The sequence below is a fragment of the Cnephaeus nilssonii genome (assembly GCF_951640355.1).
Source record: "Cnephaeus nilssonii genome assembly, chromosome: 17".
Classification (NCBI taxonomy): Eukaryota; Metazoa; Chordata; class Mammalia; order Chiroptera; family Vespertilionidae; genus Cnephaeus; species Cnephaeus nilssonii.
The window spans coordinates 8836448-8855796 of record NC_137088.1 but is presented as its reverse complement, the minus strand read 5'-3'; the positions used below and the strand labels follow the sequence as shown (position 1 = coordinate 8855796).

The 19349-nt window shown below is 41.9% G+C and overlaps 1 protein-coding gene across 3 annotated transcripts in view; it reads left to right on the top strand.

Moving 5' to 3' along the window:
• ANO10 (anoctamin 10) overlaps positions 1-19349 on the top strand; it is a 119744-nt gene that overhangs the window by 26020 nt on the left and 74375 nt on the right. For all 3 annotated transcript variants that reach the window (XM_079795079.1, XM_079795078.1, XM_079795077.1), the window contains exons 2-6: positions 4463-4615; positions 5494-5691; positions 6032-6166; positions 14804-14923; positions 17099-17668. In XM_079795079.1, coding sequence (XP_079651205.1) covers positions 4477-4615; positions 5494-5691; positions 6032-6166; positions 14804-14923; positions 17099-17668 — 1162 coding nt within the window. In that variant the 5' untranslated portion in view covers positions 4463-4476. The remainder of the gene's footprint in view (positions 1-4462; positions 4616-5493; positions 5692-6031; positions 6167-14803; positions 14924-17098; positions 17669-19349) is intronic.

The following is a 19349-nucleotide window of genomic DNA, read 5'->3' as shown; positions in this document are numbered from 1 at the left end:
CTTCTAGCCCTGGCCCTTAGGATGACAGCTTTCCTCCCAGGAAGCCCTCCCGTCTTCCAGCTCCATCCGTGTGGCCCTTCATTTTTTCTCTCACGGACGTGTTCCATTCTGCTTCATGACTGAGTGGGTTTTGTAATTTTATTTCACGCTTCTCCTTGGGTCTGAAACAAGTTGATTCCTCAAGACAGCCTTGTGCATTTTCTTATTGGCCTTTGAATTTATGATAATTCCACTTATTTTTTCCCCCCTTTACCCAGACTCAGGAAGAGAGTAAAGGGCCCACTGTTATTTTTGTTCATTGATAAAATATGCATATACGCCCCCCCCCACACACATACACATACATGGTTGAACCCCCCTGCCCCCATACACACACATGGTTGAACTCACAGTGGGTTTCTTTTCCTGTGTTTCAATCCCCATGGTCAGGATTCACCTCTTCCTGTAGTAGTCAAGTGATTCCAGTAGCTAATGTGAAAGACACACAAATCAGTAATCCAGCTCCTTTGTACTGCTCTCCTCGGCCCTGTGTGCAGTTGTACACGTGATAAAGAAGAACAGAATTTGGGGTGGCTATCTGCTGAGCCTGTGCCCCAAGGCCTGTGTGGAACCCATCGCTCCATGCCGTAGTCATTCCTGGCTGCCGTCCTGGCTGGCAGTCTGGATAAAAGGGGGACACTGGCTATGGTAGTGGAAAGCATTCTCCCTCCAGGCCCAAGAAGTCTGTATACGTTGAATATACTTGTTTCGATCTGCCCTAACAAGCTCCCATTAAGACCCTCCGGTAAAGGCAGATGGCAGAACTCAGCTTAGACCAGTGCTGCCATGAGGCTTCTTATTTCCAACATCTAACACTTGATATTCACATCACTGGGGAGAAGTGGGATTCGAGCAGGCCTGGGTGCCACTGGCCAGCGAACTGCTGAGTACAAGCCTGCCTTGCCTACATCCTGTGCATGCCCAACACAGAGAGGGGCAGAGATCTCCCGAGGAGAGGGCATCCCCAGAGGTGTTACTGTACAGTGACAGCTTTCCTGAGCAGAAGGCACAGGAAGTAGTGCTCAGGGTTGCAGGGACAGGAAAAAGAGAGCACAGGTGGTGTAAGAGGATTCCTGCCTCTTAGGTAACGCAGGCTGTCAGTACACTGTGGCCCAATGAATGGCACATATTATCTCTGTCATCAATGTGTGAAAAGGCCTGGTTTTTTTTGCAACTGGGTTCACTTTATCTTTCAACCTCTGCAAATCTGAGAAGGGAAAAGTATCTTGTTGTTACTTTTGCATTTCTTTTGTTAGTAAATTTGAACATCCTTTTAAATGTGTGTCGGCCACTTGTATTTCTTCTTTTGTGACTTGTGATTTCAGTGTTTTTGAATTTTTTGTTGTTGTTGAATTTGTAAGAATTCTTTGTATATCACGTATTGTGACACTTTTGTCTGTAATGTACTGAAAATCTTCCTAAGGTTGTGCCTCTGCAATAAACATAGGGGTGCATATAGTCTTTCAAATTATATTCTTTCGAATTAGTACATTTAGGATATGTTGTTTTTATATTATGTACTAGAGGCCCGGTGCATGAATTTGTGCATGGATGGAGTCAGGCTGGCCCACACCGATGGGGTGGGGGCACCAATTGGGAGGAGGCCGATTGGGGGCGGGGCTGGCCGAGGGGAGGGGCTGCAGGCAGTTGGCTGGCCCCGCCCCCTGATCGAACTCCTGGGCAAGGGGACAATTTTCATATTAGTCTTTTATTATATAGGATATGTATATGTATATACACATTATACATATAGGAGAAAAAACTATGTAATGCCTAACTTCTCAAGTTATTTGCCAAATGTTGCATTTCCAGTTTAATATATATCCTCATAAGTATATCTAGCATTTATGGATCATCTCTCTCTCTCTCTCTCTCTCTCTCTCTCTCTCTTTCTCTCTCTCCCTCTCTCTCCTTCTGGTCTGGAGTTTGAACATTAGACACAATTAAAATGCTCTAATGGAAAAAGAATGCGCCTTGAGGAATAAAAGGGAGATTATATCTCAAATGAGAATAAATCAATGAGCAAATATTTACTCTGAGTTTGTAAATAGTGCTCATATATACATTTAAAACTGAAACCTGCTTTTCATGTCTCAGAAAGATTGTTTTATGACCCGGCACTTATGAGGTAGGCCTTTTATTACATGCCAGTGCATACTGGGTAAAAAAACTTTGACCTTTGATGCCATCTACATATGCCCTGCTGAACAATTTCTTGTTCCCTTCACCTAACCAGTCTTTTCATCGTTGCTACTTGTTCATGCACAGTTATTCTTTCCATGTCTCTGGTTAGGAACCCTGGAGCCATCCATTTATCTTTCCAAGTTGTAGGTTGTCTAGTTCCCTTCCTCCCTTCCCAGAAAGTTTGTTCCCCTCCTCAGGAGGCCCCTCCGCCCCGGGTTATTGCTGAGGCACTTAGCCCAGGTGTCAGAATGATTTGATGCACTCATGCCTCTGCTGTTAGACTGGGAGCTCCTCAACAGTAAGAGGGAGACCTTATTTATTTTGTACTTTCCAGACTATCACAGCTTGGTTCACAGTAAGCACGTGATTCATGGTGGTTGTGTTAGGTATTTTCATTTAAAAGATGATGATGCTTACCTCATAGTCTACTGGTAGAGTAACATTTTCCCCCAACATTTTTTTAAATGAAAGATTCCAGAAGTTCTGGGGAGTTGAAAGAATACCAGGAAGATCACCCATATTCTTGTTCTCTAAGTTTACCTACTGGGAATCACATCGCTCTGACACCTAGCTAGTCCTCTGCTCAGAAACCGACAGTGACTCCTACTGGCCATTGGGTCAGGTGTAAATGACAGCATTATTCTTAAATGGTTGCAGTCTTATTGTTCTACACTGTCCTGATTCTCACTTAATTGATTTATGCATGTTATTCCCCTGTGTAGCACAACTTCTCCCTTTGCTTGATCCAAAACTTCTACACATGAAGTGTTCTGAGTTCCATAGCTCTAACTGCCATCTGTATAAATCCTGACTATATCATTAGCTGTTTGGAGGTGAGTACTAGGTCCTATTTTGATCTGGTTTCCTTTATAGAGCCTCGTGTGCTGACTTTTGATTTGGTTGGTATCTTTAACAGTATTCCTGATATATTTGTAGTGTAATTTGAAAATAACATTGATTTATAATACCTGTGTTGCCCCAAACAAAACTTATGCTCTGTTAGAGAAAAAAAACAAAGCTTATAGGTCCAAGCTAGACAACCTGGATCTCTTTGATCAGCTTGCTGCAAGATTTCCCCCAAAGAAAGGAAAGGCGTTCTATGGTGTTGGTCACTCCTTTTGTGATTGTTCTAGAAAACTGATTTATACTTGTCCTTTGGAGTCATTAAAACTTATACCAAGTTCAAAGTTAGAATAAGTAACTCTTCAGTCTGAAGATCGCCCCCTGAGAATCGCTGGGTCAGAGAGATTCATATGAGAAATATTTTACAGAGAGGCCAATAGGCCTTAGTGACTGATAGCATTTGTGGGTCTCCAGTTGACTCTTGTTTTTCAAGCTTGATAACAGAGATAAAGGTAACAGAGAAAGCTGATGCTGGGAGATCAACTCTATACCAAAACATGAAATTGGACTGTGTCAATTCCCTTCTCATAACAAATGAGTGACTCCCAGCATCTATTGGGCAAGGCCCAGTTCCTCTGTAATCATGGGCCCTTGTTAGTTACCAGCTCATTCCCATCCTCCCTCCACCCTTCACACAGATAATGCACCTTTTCTGAGTCTGTTGGCTAGTTTTCATTATTTTATTTTATTTTAAAAAAATATTGAATGAATGAACTTTAAAAACATTATTTTTATTGATTTTTTTAGAGAGGAAGGGAGAGGGATAGAGAGAAACATTGATCAGCTGCCTCTTGTAGCAAGCACCCATCCCACAACCCGAGCATGTGTCCTGACTGGGAATTGAACTGGTGATGTCTTGGTTCATAGGTTAGTGCTCAACCACTGAGCCACACTGGTGGACTATTATTCATTATTATTTTGTAGGGTAATACAGCTTTCTCTATTTAGAATGCCTTCCATTGTCTGTGTGGCAAACTCCTGTTCATTCTTCTAAATCCTGTTCTGCTGTCATGTCCTTTGTAAATAGTTTCTAACTCCTCTTGTGCAAGAGCACATTCTATACTGTTATTTTTCTGTTACCTGAATGTCTTCCCTATTGTAGTCTGAGCTGCTTACGGAAATGGATGGTGTCCCCTCACCTTTGTAGAGGGCCCGGCTCACACATGTGCTTGAACCATTGGTTAAGCTGGTCATATAACCCATCTGGATCATGAGAAATTTTGCTTTATCTTGGAAGTCAGAATTAGGTGTAACAAAGAGAAATGCAAATACAATTTATATGTTTCTCTTTCCCATTATATCCCATGTGTGCCTTTTATTTTATTTCAATTTTCAGCAAGTTTGTCAAAGATGAAAGTGACCTTATCAGCTCTGGATACTTTTGAGAGTTCCTTCACGCCTCTGGTAGTCATAGAACTTGCTCAGGATGTCAAAGATGAAACCAAGGAATGGCTAAAAAACAGAATTACCATGAAAAAGAAAGATGGAGGTGAGTCAAAGAAATATTACTCAGACTTACTCATGCTCAGTGACTAAACATTTTTTTCAAGTGTGTCTTACAATTTTTTATAGATGTATTTCTAAAATTAATGTTGTTTCTTTGGTCTTTTTTATTTCAGAGAGGAAGGGAGAGGGAGAGAGAGATAGAAACTCAATGATGAGAGAGAATCATTGATCAGCTGCCTCCTGCACGCCCCACACTGGGGATCGAGCCTGCAACCGGGCATATGCCCTGACCAGGAATCGAACTGTGACCTCCTGGTTCATGGGTCGATGCTCAACTACTGAGCCACATGGACTGGGCTTAACATCTACTCTTAACATTTGGAAACCTACTGAAGAAAACTATCATTAAATTCAATCAAATATAGACATTTATGGGAAAGATCATAGAAAATTATTTATTTGATATTTAACATTCACACAATCTGTTATAGTTCAATGTAATGTAATTGTGTAACATTTGAAGCATTTTTACTAGGATAATTTATTTCAAATTAATTTTCTTAAATTTTGATCTGTTATTTTTTATATTATAAACTATATCCTTATCCTTTATAATTAGTACAAATTTATAGATAGAACTAGTAAATATTGAATTCTTGTCTCATATTTATTTCTAGTTTGAGTGTCTGGCAAGCCACTTATTGCATTTTCCAGCTTTGACTTTTATTTCAAAAAGCTATAAAGAACCTGCCATCTCCATCTTACTTATATTTCCTATTTATTTGGAAGATGGATTTAAATTAATATAATTTATTTTTTTTCTACCAAACTAGAGACATAATATTTATTTAGAAAGTTTTCATTTTTGAAACTTTTATGTTTGTCTCTTTCTAAGATTGTGCCTACGTTTTGTTTCCAAAGGTGCCCAGCTGTTGTTTAGACCGTTGTTAAATAAATATGAGAAAGAAACAGTGGAGAACCAGAACTTATATCTTGTTGGTGCCTCCAATATTAGATTGTTACTGGGGGCAGAAGCGGTGGGATTGGTAAAGGAGTGCAACGATAACACCATGAGAGCCTTCACCTACGGAACCCGGCACAACTTCAAAGGATTTGATGGTGAGTCCCGGGACGGTTGCTATCAGAATTACTTTATCAAAGAGAAGTTTTTGATGAATAGATCAGGGGTCAGCAAACTTTTTTAGCAAAGGGCATATAGAAATATTTGAGGCTGTGCGGGTCATGCAAATCACAATTATTCAACACTGCCATTGTAAAGCGAAAGCAATATAAGAAGCTTTATATTTTGTTAAATTTACCACTTTTCTATTTTGCTTACTCTTATGTTAGTTATTTATTGTTTATATCATTATTTCCACAACCCCAGGTTATTTGAATATTATTAACTTTATTTTGGCTATTACTGAGAAAATAACTGGAGATTTTTGTTTTATTTTAGATAACAACGATGATTTTCTCACAATGGCAGAACGCCAATTCATTATCAAACATGAACTTGAAAATCTTAGAGCCAGAGATGAAAAAATGATCCCTGGTTACCCCCAGGCAAAGTTGTATCCAGGAAAATCTTTATGTAAGTGATTATCTCAACCAGCTTCATGAATACACGTTCTAATGCAATTACTTTTTCTTTGTAGACATAAATAACACATTACAGGGGCTTTATTTTATCCCTCTTACTGAGAAACTTACACAACTTTACATGAATTTATTTTTTCATGAACATATCTTTTGCCTTTACAAATTCATTATATTGCATGTATTATTATTTTTTATTATATTTTAATTGAATTTATTGGGATGACATTAGTTAATACATTATGTTGTATGTTCTCAATCAATATATTTGTCCTACATGTTTTGTACTTCTTATTATCAAGGTCTCACAGCATTCAGTTAGCATAAAGCTGAGTGTGAACACCTGGACATATTACTCAGTTAAAATGAGCAAAGTTTCCTTTATGCCCAAGCACTGTACTATAATGAAAATCTGTGGAGGAATAAAAACGGAGACCTGGTCTTCTCCTGGAACTCTCTCTCCACCTCCTCTCATCTCCCTGGTATGAACACAAACAAACAGAAAGGTTAGGAAGAGTCACAAGGTGACAAGACCTGAATGAAAGTTGACATTAGGTAATTCCATTCGAGTGAGATGCTAGTTCGCAGAATGCAAGTGTCTACTACAATGTGTAATTCCAAGTTTGCCTCAAACCCAGATAGTGGCAAAGCCTCAGAGCATTTTTGCTGCCTCAAATACACTTTAAACATGTGAGCTTCTGTGTCCCCTAGTCTGGCTTCTTTTTAATTGTCAGTTAATACTTTCTAGACTTTAATGCTGTTTTATTATTACTAAAGTGTTATTGAAGCATAAATACATTTAACACTACCTTTCAGTCTTCACCCAGGAGGATAGATGCCCAAGAAGCAGTCCGTATTTAAATTTTCTGTTTTCACCAAATATACAGGGTGTCCTCCCAAGATGTATACGTACACATTGAATAATTATAAAGGCATTGCCTTTATTCAATGTGTATGTACGCATTTTTGGGATACCCTATATTTTGGGGGACACCCTATATTTTAGAGCTGGTTTGTCAAAGCATGATCCAATCATAGATCACCCATTTTGTTTGGTTGGTATAGCTCTTAAGTCTCTCTCTCTTTTTCTTTCTCTCTCTTTCTCATTATGTCAAGTCTCCAGAAGAACATGTCTTGGTTCTTTATTGCCTGACTTGCACGTGAACTGGATTTTGTCGTCTTCCTGTCTGAGTAACGCTGCAAACATGTGTTATGCTGCTTTTCCTTGCTCTCCTGGTTGATCTGAGTGGCTTTTAGGAGCTGTCAGGAAATTTGAATGTTGGTCCTCATCATTCTTTGTTGTCTACATTTCCAGGTGTCTGCATATATCTTGATATTATTTTGTGGCCGTTTTTGTTAGACCTGTGTTCTTTTAATATAGAGATGAGAGATCAGCATGATTTCAGGAAAATTTTCTTCAGTCATCTGTGAAGAGTTATTTGGTTGTATTTGCTCTGTTCTCATCTTTAGGTAAAAAATTTCTTGAAGGAAAGATGAGGCTTTTGTAAACAAGGGTCTTCCCTTCCCCCCTCCCTCCTCCCCTCCATCACTTCCTCTATTTATTTTTTTATAGTAAATATAAAAACAATAAAATCATCTGAATCATGGTCATTTGAAAAACTTTTATACCACCTGAGGTAAGAATCATATTAAGTTGCCAAGTCTGTATTTTAAAGTGCTGCATTATTCTCTATCTTTATGTCGTTGACAATATAATCTCTAATATGCCATCATGAATTTTGCACCATTTTAACTTTATAATCATAATTTCTGTTGAAGAAGAAATGGTATATGCATAATCACAAACTGTGAACTATTTTCAGAGTCCAAGTAATAAAACTTAGAGTAATTTAAAGCCCTAGATTTTCATTAGGTTTAATCCAGAGAAATAAGCGGAAAAGCTTATCTTCACCTTTGAGTTTTGAGGGAGCCGCTCCCCTTGGGGCGGCCTCCTCTCTGAAGCTGAGGGGAGGAGGGCTTGCACCCTGTTCGGTGTGACCCCCACCGATGCTTTGAGAGCTGGCCAAGTCTTCCCTGAGAAACACTCTCATTTGCCTTAGGCTTAATTTGCTTTTGCTTTTAAATGCAGTGATTGATGATCCCTTTGCTTGCCATAATGTTGTGTTTGATAGAAAGCTTTCATTAAGTAGATGGCACCATGTGTCACTGTAGACATGGTTCTGAGGCAGGGAGGTAGTGCTGTGAGCTGCACGCTTCAGGCTCTCCCTCACCCGTCACGCAGCAAGCACTGCGGAGACCTGGGAGCGCGCTGTGTGTCCTGGTTGTCAGTGTTTGTCTTGGTGGGCATCTCATCTCGTTTGCTGTGTGAGCTAAGATCTCTTCGTAGTCTCAGACTCTGCCTTCTCCCGTTATCCCTCATAGTTAACAGTCGTGCAAATAACCTAATGACAGATTTTCTTTAGAAAGCAGAGTTAAAGGAGCCAAAAATGTCTTATGTGTGTTAACGGTATCTTCAGGGATGTTATTTAGGTTAAAGCTCTGTCTTAAAATGTCTACCTGATGATTGATGGCATATGGCATGTCTCATATTAGGCCTTTTATTATGTTGTTATTCTTTTAGAACATTATGGTAATTTCCTCTGAATATCTTCTATATGCAAATGGATAGAGTGTCAGGTATAATCTGTCTTTAAAATTATTACTTGTCCTTATAAGAATATTAGATTAGATTTCAAGTATCATGTAGCAGGCATATACATAAGAAGGTTAAGCTATTGATATATTTATAGATGTATGATTTTGCCGGGTACAACATATACAGGGTATCCCCCCAAAATGTATACACAATTATCAGCTGATAGCTCAATTGGTGTTTTTTTCTTTTCAGATGTAACCCATTGGAATTAATAATTATTCAAAGTATGTGTACATTTTTGGGGACACCCTGTATATATAAACACACACACACACGTATATACATGCACTGTGTTTTGCTACAGACATATTTGCAGTGAAAATAATACGGGAATATAAGAATGTATTTTGAAAACACAGGTATCCCCAAGAAGCAGTTTTTCCTTACTAAGACAAAAGTGGGCTGCTCACACCAGAATGCTAGAGTCGGGTGTGGCCGGGGAGGGGGTGCAGAGGGCCCCATCTTCATGTGCAAAGGCTGCTGCGGGCCTTCTCTCCCTGTGGGGACTCTGTGTGCTCATCACTCCTTTGTTGAGGCTGATTTGAGGCAGCATGACATGCCCCTCCCTGTTGCACAGAGACACAGTAAGGAGTGTGAGAGAGATTTTTGTTTTTACTTTTGAACTAAGCACATCACATTAGCCGAAGGCAGAAGCAGTACTGTTAGTATTGTTATTGCATTCTTTAATTTAGAGGGTTCAGTTGTAAGCCAGGTTACTGATAGTCCCCCTTCAATTAGATTTTGGGTTGTTTAGCTAATTGTTAAAGGGCTGTAACAGGAATAACTCTAGTACTTGACAACGGATCCTTCAGCCTACTTGAAGGAAGGAATCCTGGTTGAAGTTGTTCCTTTCTATAAATAGGCCCGAAGAGCATCATATTTTCCTTTGAAGGTAAGGCTCATGTTAATTACATTTTCAGCTGGCATTAGAAGGTTGAAGGATTTTTTTAAAACCCTCTATTTTTAGAAGCTGAAACCAGAACCATGTTTTTGGCGTTGATGGTGAAGAGAAGCCCAATAATTTAGGACCTGTGGCTTTATATTCTCTTCACAGTCCTATTTTTAGAAGTATTCAAGCTGGTTTTTATGCCTGGCTGGAAAGTCTTCTACAGTAGAACGGAGTCATTTTTTTTTTTTAAAGAACTTAGAAATAATAAAATAATAATTTAGATGCTGTAGATCAGTTCAAAGTTAAAAAAAATTTGATGTAGTAACTGAAAAGGATAATAACAGAAAGAATGAATATGCCATAATTATGCGTCCCCAAGAACGAGAGAAAAATCAGAACAGTTGTGGGTGATTGACTTTCACTAATATTAGCTAAGAAAAAAGTCCACAGAAACGCTTTAGAATAAAAATATTTAAAGGTGGGTTGGAAGACTCATTTAACTTAAAGCTTATACCTTTTCCAATCACTAAGGAGGATTTCATTACAATCCTACCTTTTAAAAACTGTTCTTCTTTATAGCTTACATGAGAAATAATTGTACGAAGAACCATAATTAAGACTTTTTTAGACCCAGACTTTTTAGTATCAGATATCTCCTTTTTATTGTTATCCTTTCTTTTATTTCTAAGAAGTTAGGTTTACTTTTAAATTAGTAAATCTGGGAATTTTATGAGAGGACCTAAGTGTGTCCTAAGAACACACTGCCTCTTTGTCCTCCTATGTAGTAACTACAGGCCTGGTGCACGAAATTTGTGCACTTAGGGGGGTCCCTCAGCCCTGCCTGCACCCTCTCACAGTCTGGGAGCCCTCGGGGGATGTCTGACTGATGGCTTAGGTGGCAGTTGGACATTCTTAGCACTGCTGCAGAGGCGGGAGAGGCTCCCGCCACCGCCGCTGTGCTCCCCAGCTGTGAGCCCAGCTTCTGGCTAAGCGGTGCTCCCCCTGTGGGAGCGCACTGACCACCAGGGACAGCTCCTGCATTGAGCGTCTGTCCCCTGGTGGTTAATGCGCATCATAGCGACCGGTCATTCTGCCATTCAGTCGATTTGCATATTAACCTTTTATTATATAGGATTCTTTTTATAAATATAAATATATTTTTATTGATTTTAGAGAGGAAGGGAGAGGAGAGAGAGATAGAAATGTCAGTTATGAGAGAGAATCATTGATCGGCTGCCTCCTGCACGCTCCACATTGGAGATCAAGCCCACAACCCCGGCATGTGCCCTGACTGGGAATTGAACCTTGACCTCCTGGTTCATAGGTCAACGCTCAACCACTGAGCCACACTGGCTGGGCCTATGTAGTAATTCTACACTGAAAACTGAAATCATGCTTTGTTTTCCATGCCACATTTATTTGCTGTTCCTTACTGAGAGACCTGTTGACTGATGTTCTCCTCACCTATCTTTGGGGACTAGGTAGGTAGGAGATACTAAAGAGTTCAGCTCATAGACCTTAAAGAGCTCAAAGCTTATCAATGGATGAAAACAGCAAAGCATTCTTTTTTTAAATCTTTATTGCTGGAAGTATTACATATGTCCCCTTTTTTTCTCCCATTGACTCCTTATATAGCCCGTCCCCACCCCCTGCCCCAGGCCTCCACCACCTTATTATTTTCTTTTTTTGATAAGTTTCTTTCTTTTTTTTTAAAAAAATATATTTTATTGATTTTTTACAGAGAGGAAGAGAGAGGGATAGAGAGCTAGAAACATCGATGAGAGAGAAACATCGACCAGCTGCCTCCTGCACACCCCCTACTGGGGATGTGCCCGCAACCAATGTACATGCCCTTGACCGGAATCGAACCTGGGACCTTTCAGTCCACAGACCGACGCTCTATCCACTGAGCCAAACCGGTTTCGGCTACCTTATTATTTTCTGTGACATGGGTTATGCATATATGTATACAAGTTCTTTGGTTGATCTCTTCTCACCCACCCCTGCTTTCCCTCTGAGATTCTATAGTCTGTTCCATGCTTCTGTGTCTCTGGATCTATTTTGTTCAACATTTTATTTTGATCATTAAATGGATTCCACATATGAGTGAGATCATGTGATACTTGTCTTTCTCTGTCTTATTTCGCTTGATGCTGATTCCATCTACTGAACAGCCATAATCTTTAGTAGGAGGCAATGTTAGGAGCTGTGTGGAAAGTGCTCATCTCCCCACGTGTGGCACAAGGAATTGCATTTGAGTTCTCCGTGTATCCTGAATACACTTCCTCTTAAAGACCAACCCAGCCAGTCACTCTGGACAGGAGAGTGCCCCGTTTTCATTTATTGTTACTAAGGGATATGGTCTTTGGCTAAATTAGTTTGTCTTTTTTAGATATGTGCATGAGTATTAAAATCATACTCTCCAAATGACTGCTAACAGTAGAAAGTATTTGATTTGATTTTGATATTTGCTGTTTGTGAATGTAAGCCTTTGTTATCAGATTAGGAAAGATGGAAAGGATTGAAAATACTCAGTATCAAGAATGAAAGGAACTAAACCATTCTCTTATTATCACAGTAATGGGAGGATAGATTGGTAACATTTTCTAAGGGCAGTTTTATAATGTGTGTCCAAATCTAAATACATATACCACTGGACCTAACAATTCTACTTTTAAGTATATCCAATAAGGAAATAGTAGACAGGTGGGAAAAGATATATGTACAAGAGTTTTAACATTATTTATAATAGCAAAAAAAGAAACATATTTTTCAATATAGAATTAAATTATAGCATTTCATACAAGGGAATATTATGAAACTGTTAAAAAGGACACTTCATGTTCTATTTATGTTGGCACTGGCACATTCATATATATATATATATATATATATATATATATATATATATATATATATATATATATATACATATACACACACACATACATATACTAGGGGCCCGGTGCACGAAATTCGTGCACTGGGGTTGGGGGTCCCTCAGCCCAACCTGCCCCCTCTCACATACTGGGAGCCCTCAGGGGATGTCCTACTGATGGCTTAGGCCCGCTCTCCACGCTCCTTTGTGGGAGGCAACCGGGCTGATCAGGGGAAGTCACCAGCCCCATCACCCCGCTGCTGCAGCCACTGCCAGTCACCACAGCCACCAAGGTGTTTTCATCAACACGGACTCCAGTCCCTTCACCAAGAAAAAATGACAACTTTCTTTAGGCATTTTCAAGATGTGTCTTTCATAGGATATCCATTTTTTTTTTTTTAATCCTCACCTGAGGGTATGTTCCCATTGATTTTTAGAGAATGTGGAAGAGAGAGGGAGAGACAGAGAGAAACATCAATGTGAGAGGGACACTTTGATTGGTTGCCTCCTGTATGAGCCCTGACCATGGGCGCCAGGCTGGGGGGCATGCAGGGACCCCTGGGCCGCACGCAGCGGTGGCCACCGGGGGTCTCCACACACCCCAGAGGCCAGCAGCCAGCCCCCCATCGTGTGCGCCAGGCTGGGGGCGTGGACCCAAACTGCCTCTTGGTGCTGGAGCATTCCCAAGCGGCTGGGGACACTATCGTGACACGGGATGTTCCCGCCGCGCCCCGCCCCGCCCCCAGCCCCTTGGCGCCTGCACCTATAGGCTCAAAGTGGCCAGGGGGCGTTCTGGGACCCCTGCCACTCAGGACCTAAGCAAGGGGCCTACAGGCTCGGACTGGCCTGGGTCCTGAGGATGTTTGCGGGACCCAGCCCCTTGGCGCCTGCACCCTCAGGCTCCAAGTGGCCAGGGGGCTTTCTGGGACCCTGCTGCTCAGGACCTAAGCACGGGCCTACAGGCTCTGAGCAGCCTGGGTCCGGAGGATGTTTATGGGACCTAGGCCGCGTTCTGGGGCCCCTGCCGCTCAGGACCTAAGCGCAGGCCTACAGGCTCTGAGCGGCTTAGGTCTGGAGGATGTTTCCCAGACCCCAGACCTCTGCAAGTGTTTGGGAGTGGGAACATTCCTGCATCGCTATGGCGACGTGGGAATGTTCCCGCCCCGCCAAGGCTCCCAGTGGCCAGGGGGCGTTCTGGGCCCCTGCCGCTCAGGACCTAAGCGCGGGCCTACAGGCTCTGAGCGGCCTGGGTCTGGAGGATGTTTACGGGACCCAGGCCGCTCAGCGCCCGCATATGCAAATTAACCGCCATCTTGTTCGCTCTGATTGGCTGTGGGCGTAGCGGAGGTGCGGTCAATTTGCATGTTTGTCTATTATTAGGTTTTATATATATATACATATATATACACACTAGACATATACATATATATACACATACTAGAGGTCCGATGCATGAAAATTGGTGCACTGGGGGGGGGGGGTGTCCCTTAGCCCGGCCTGTGCCCTCTTGCAGTCTGGGACCCCTCGCTCCTTACTGCCCGCCTGCAGCGGAGGCAGGAGAAGCTCCCGCCACCGCCACTGTGCTCTCCAGCCATGAGCCCGGCTTCTGGCTGAGCATCGCTCCCCCTGTGGGAGGCACTGACCACCAGGGGCAGCTCCTGTGTTGAGCCTCTGCCCCCTGGTGGTCAGTGCGCATCATAGTGGCCGGTCATTCTGCTGTTCAGTCGATTTGCATATTAGGGTTTTATTATATAGGATTACTAAATGAGAAAAGATTACAGAACAATGTGTATAGGATAATCCCATTTATATATGTCAATATATAAATGTACATATACATAGATGTACATATGTATATGTGTGTATATATACATATATATTTTGAAATCTAGTTATACACTAAATTGCTATTTACAGTGGTTATTTGGAGGGGGAGGGAGAGAATAACTGGGCATCTCATTCTGATTTGTACATTTCTGTATGGTTTAAAATTTTACATTGACCTGTATTGCTTTCATAGTCAAAGGAAATAGTCAAGATAGTGCCGTTCTGAAGAACAAAAGGAGAATGCACCTTTGGAGGAGGCGGTGTGCGCTTGCTCTCTGTGGAGCACTCCTCACTGACTCGAGTGGCTTCGTAGCACCACATGGAGAGTATCATGAGCGATCGCAAATTCATTTTATGTTGTTTGGCACCTTTCCCTCCGCAGTGAGAAGACTGCTCACGTCGGGCATCGTGATTCAGGTGTTCCCACTGCATGACAACGAAGCCCTGAAGAAGCTGGAGGACTCCTGGTACACTGGGTTTAATTTGAAGTACCAGCCCATAGGTACGTGCCAACGCCCGTTCCCGTAGAGAGGAAGACCTACCAATGCAAAGTCGGGCTTTAGCAATGGTGTCATCTCCCTGGGGCTCACGAGGCAGGGCTCACCAGCTGCATGCTGGGAAAACAGGGGGCAAGGGAGTAGGAGGGGTTAATGACCTGTTTATTTCTAATATGGTTTTAGATGGACTGAATTACAGGCTTTCTCTCAATGTCACCAACAACACAGGCAGTTCAGAGTATCCTTCATGAGTGCATGTTAGAGTTGGAGTGGAACAGGTTCTATGAGAATTTAGTTTGTGAATATTTTGTATTTGAAAATTTCTCTTTCTTTAGAGCTAGTCATTTGGAGTTAGTCAAGTTGTGCTCATTCTTAGGTGCCGACTTGTGGGGCTAAATACCTTGTGAGGTGGGTTTATAAGTATCGTGTATATTACTGTTGTCTATCCATTTTCTCTGAATACAGTGATAAAAATAACCATGAATTTATTTGGTGTGTGTTGAACCTACTTTGTATAAATAAACTTATATCAATACAGATGTCTGAATTTTGGGGTTTAGATATTTTTTTTAAGTATAAGAATTATATTTAAGCTGGTAGATTGCACCATAAGTATTACTATCAGTTTTTCCTTAAAGGACATTTCTCTTTTGATTTTATTTAAGGGAATCCCTCTAAAATGATTTTCTTTTTTATTTCCATTCTGAAAACAACTATTACAATATTATAACTGAACAAAAATTATTTTTCAGATTACATTTTGAAATTGTATTCTGAATAAATTTTTTGTAGCCTTCGAAAGGAATAGTTTTGTTTTTGATAGTTCCAGGTGACACAATGGTCATTTCATGTTACACTATGACATTTTTAAAATTTTGGCAGTTAGGTGGCGGTAAATTTAAATACTGCTTCTAGGTCTTGGTATGAAGTATTTATTAGCTACTTTTTAGAAAGTAGGGGGAGAAAAGGAGTTAATGGTGAAGGCTGACCGTGGCTGTGGTGGGGGGGTCTGAGGCCTCTGGGGGTGCTGGGACTGGTTGAACTTCCCCTTGAGCTAAAAAAAGGACGATCATCTGATTTGGAGCCCAGGACCATGAACACTTTTTTTTTTTTTTTTTTTTACGTTGCTTAGATATTCTTCAACCTGATTCAAATTTGAGGCAACCTCACATACCCACTGTTTATAAATGTTGGCATTTAGGTGGCGATAAATGCCACCTGGGTTAGCGAGAAAAAAATAAGGATAGGAGAAAATAGCTTATCTCAGTTTATTCTAACCCGCAACCATAGACTGATCTGACACATGACCTTAAGAAAATTACATTTTAACTATGTGCAATTGAGCAAGAAATAACTTCAACTGCTGCACCTCCCCCACCCCTGGCATCCCACCCCGGTCCCGGGGCAGGGTGCTTGTACAGTCCACACGCTCACCCACGTGGATGCAGCCGACAAAGGACGCAGTGTTGGTGGCCTCTCTTGGATTAGATAGCTTGTGTCAAATTCATGGAATATTAACAGTGATGTTGCTTGGACCTTTTTCTTCCTGGTGCTTATATGAAGGTGTAGATAATGTTCTAGAAGTCAGTATGTAGAACGTTGTTTTGTGCTTTTGATTAATTTTTCTTTAATGTATTGAAAGATTTGCCATGACACATGAGTGAAAATTTATATCTTTAGATGGGGGGAACAGGATACAATGGATGGGGAGTCTTCTTTGAAAAGAACATGTGTAACTACAGTTTTAAAGTAGGAGAAAAGTGGAGCGCATAAATTAAAAGGGGAGTGCAAGTTTAAATGTTTTATTGGCCATGACTGAATTTAAATGGGGACCTTGGAGATTTGGGACAAACCCCTCAGTGATTTTTGCCTTTGGGAAGAAGGCATCCATCAGATGAGGAAATAAAGAGGAAATAGACGCAGGGTGCCTGGCAGAGCCTGGGCCCTGAGCTGGGGGAAGTGTCAGGCATACAATACAGATAAATGGGGTCTTTGTACTGCGTTTAGCATGAGGATGGGTTTAGCATCACACACTGATTGGGAAATTATGGTATTAAGTGATCCCCACTTAACTAAAGAAATGAATCAGCTTAGTTGAAATGATAAGAAAAGAAAGTCTTTGGTAGTCTGTAATTAAGGTCTTTTTTTTCTTTTTCTTCTTTTTTCCCCTTTTATTACAGACGGTATCCGTGGCTACTTTGGGGAAACAATCGCTCTTTACTTTGGATTTTTGGAATATTTTACTTTTGCCTTAATCCCCATGGCGGTCATTGGGCTACCTTACTACTTGTTTGTGTGGGAAGACTATGACAAGTATGTGATCTTCGCCTCCTTCAACCTGATTTGGTCCACAGTGATCCTGGAAGTGTGGAAGCGTGCCTGTGCCAGCATGACCTACAGGTGGGGGACCCTGGTCATGAAGAGGCAGTTTGAGGAGCCCCGGCCAGGATTTCACGGGGTCCTGGGCATCAATTCCGTCACGGGCAGGGAGGAACCGCTCTACCCCAGCTACAGGAGGCAGCTGCGCATTTACCTGGTCTCTCTGCCGTTCGTGTGCCTCTGTCTCTACTTCTCTCTGTACATCATGATGATTTACTTTGACATGGAGGCCTGGGCCTTGGATCTCCACGAGAACAGCGGGTCCGAGTGGACCAGTGTCCTGTTGTATGTGCCCAGCATCATCTATGCCATCGTGATTGAGATCATGAACCGCCTCTATCGATATGCTGCCGAGTTTTTAACTTCGTGGGGTAAGACTTGATGCTTTGTTTTTATCTCATGTGTCAGTAAGAAATATTGCTTCTACCATGGGATTCAGGTAACTGCTACCTCGCAGAGCAGATGGATGCTGCTCTGGGCTCCTTATAGAGTCGTGAGGAGAAGTCCTGGGCTCTGTGAGCTCCAGTGATCTCCAGGTCATGGTCATCACAGCTCTCATTCATTGAGTGTTAGTTACTCCATTCTAGGTACCCTGCAAAGCACTTTACACGTACCTCATTCTCACCTCCTCAGGACACGCGAAAGACACGTCTCACCATTTTATGGATAAAGATACTGAGACTTCACAAGGTTCAGACAGCAGACGGTAGAGCCAGGCTAATCCACACCTCTCTGTTCTAAACCTGTGCTCCTAGTACTATGCTGCTGGGCTTTATGCTAACGGGAAAGTAGATTGGATTATCTTCCTGAAACTCTGGATGAATGAACTTTGTCTAAGTATCTGAAAACCAGTTGTCTAGTCGTGCCGGGGACTGAGGGCTGCCATTGAACTCAGTGAGGTGTTCATGTGTGTCTGTGGTAAAAGAGGAACCTGCTTACAGTTTAAAAACAGCCTTGATAGGCCCTTCCGTCTTTCACTTACTTATTCATTCAAACAAGCAAACATGTTATTATTCCCTAGGAAGAATCTAGGCCTTAACCACGAAGATATTTTAAATTACTTTTGATAGTCACATAACAGCAACTGCTACCGTTTAGTGAGTGCTTTGCCGATACTGGGCTAAGGCTGTGTATTCTTTCTAATCCTGACAGTGACCCTGGGAGGAGGGTGGTGTCAGCTCTGTTTTGTAGACAAGGAGGCTGAGCGCCGCAGGTTACGTGACTGGCCCACGTCAGACAGTGGCTGAGTGGCTGGCTGGGTTGGATTTCCAATCCAGGTCAGCCTAGCACTGCCTCTCTGTGCACGGTGACACTTCCCAGCGGAATCTTCCTTTTGTTCTTCTGTCCTGCTGTCCCGGGACCTGCACTGTGTCTCCTCTTCCTGGCTGGGGATGGAAATTTGAGTTTCCCTTTAAGCTAAGCCTTTCAAACCACACACTGGAAAAAACTTTGTTTATTGCCCTTCTCTTTAGGCAGGGGTGAGGAACCTTTTTCCTGCCAAGGGCCATTTGGATATTTATAACATTTGAGGGCCATACAAAATTATCAACTTAAAAATTAGCCTGGCCCTAGCTGGTTTGGCTCAGTGGATAGAACGTTGGCCTGTGGACTGAAGGGTCTCGGGCTCGATTCCGGTCAAGGGCGCATGCCAGGGTTGTGGGCTCGATCCCCAGTAGCGGGCGTGCAGGAGGCAGCCAATTAATGATTCTCTCTCATCACTGATGTTTCCATCTCTCTCTCCCTCTCCCTTCCTCTCTGAAATCAATAAAAATATTTTTTAAGAAATTAGCCTGCTGTATTTGCTCAAACGTTTAATTAGTTCACCCCTAATTTCTTGACAGGGCCAGACCAAATGATTTCGAGGGCCGTATATGGCCTATGGGCCAGATGTTCCCCACCCCTGTTCTAGAGGTTGCTATCAGTTTCACCATCCCCACTTATTCAGGGTCTTTCTCTGGGTGGCTGTCTATGGGATCATTTGCCAACACATCCCACATTTCTTTGTAGCAGTAAGATTGAAAAAATAGTTTCAGACTGCAGTGATACTGCGGT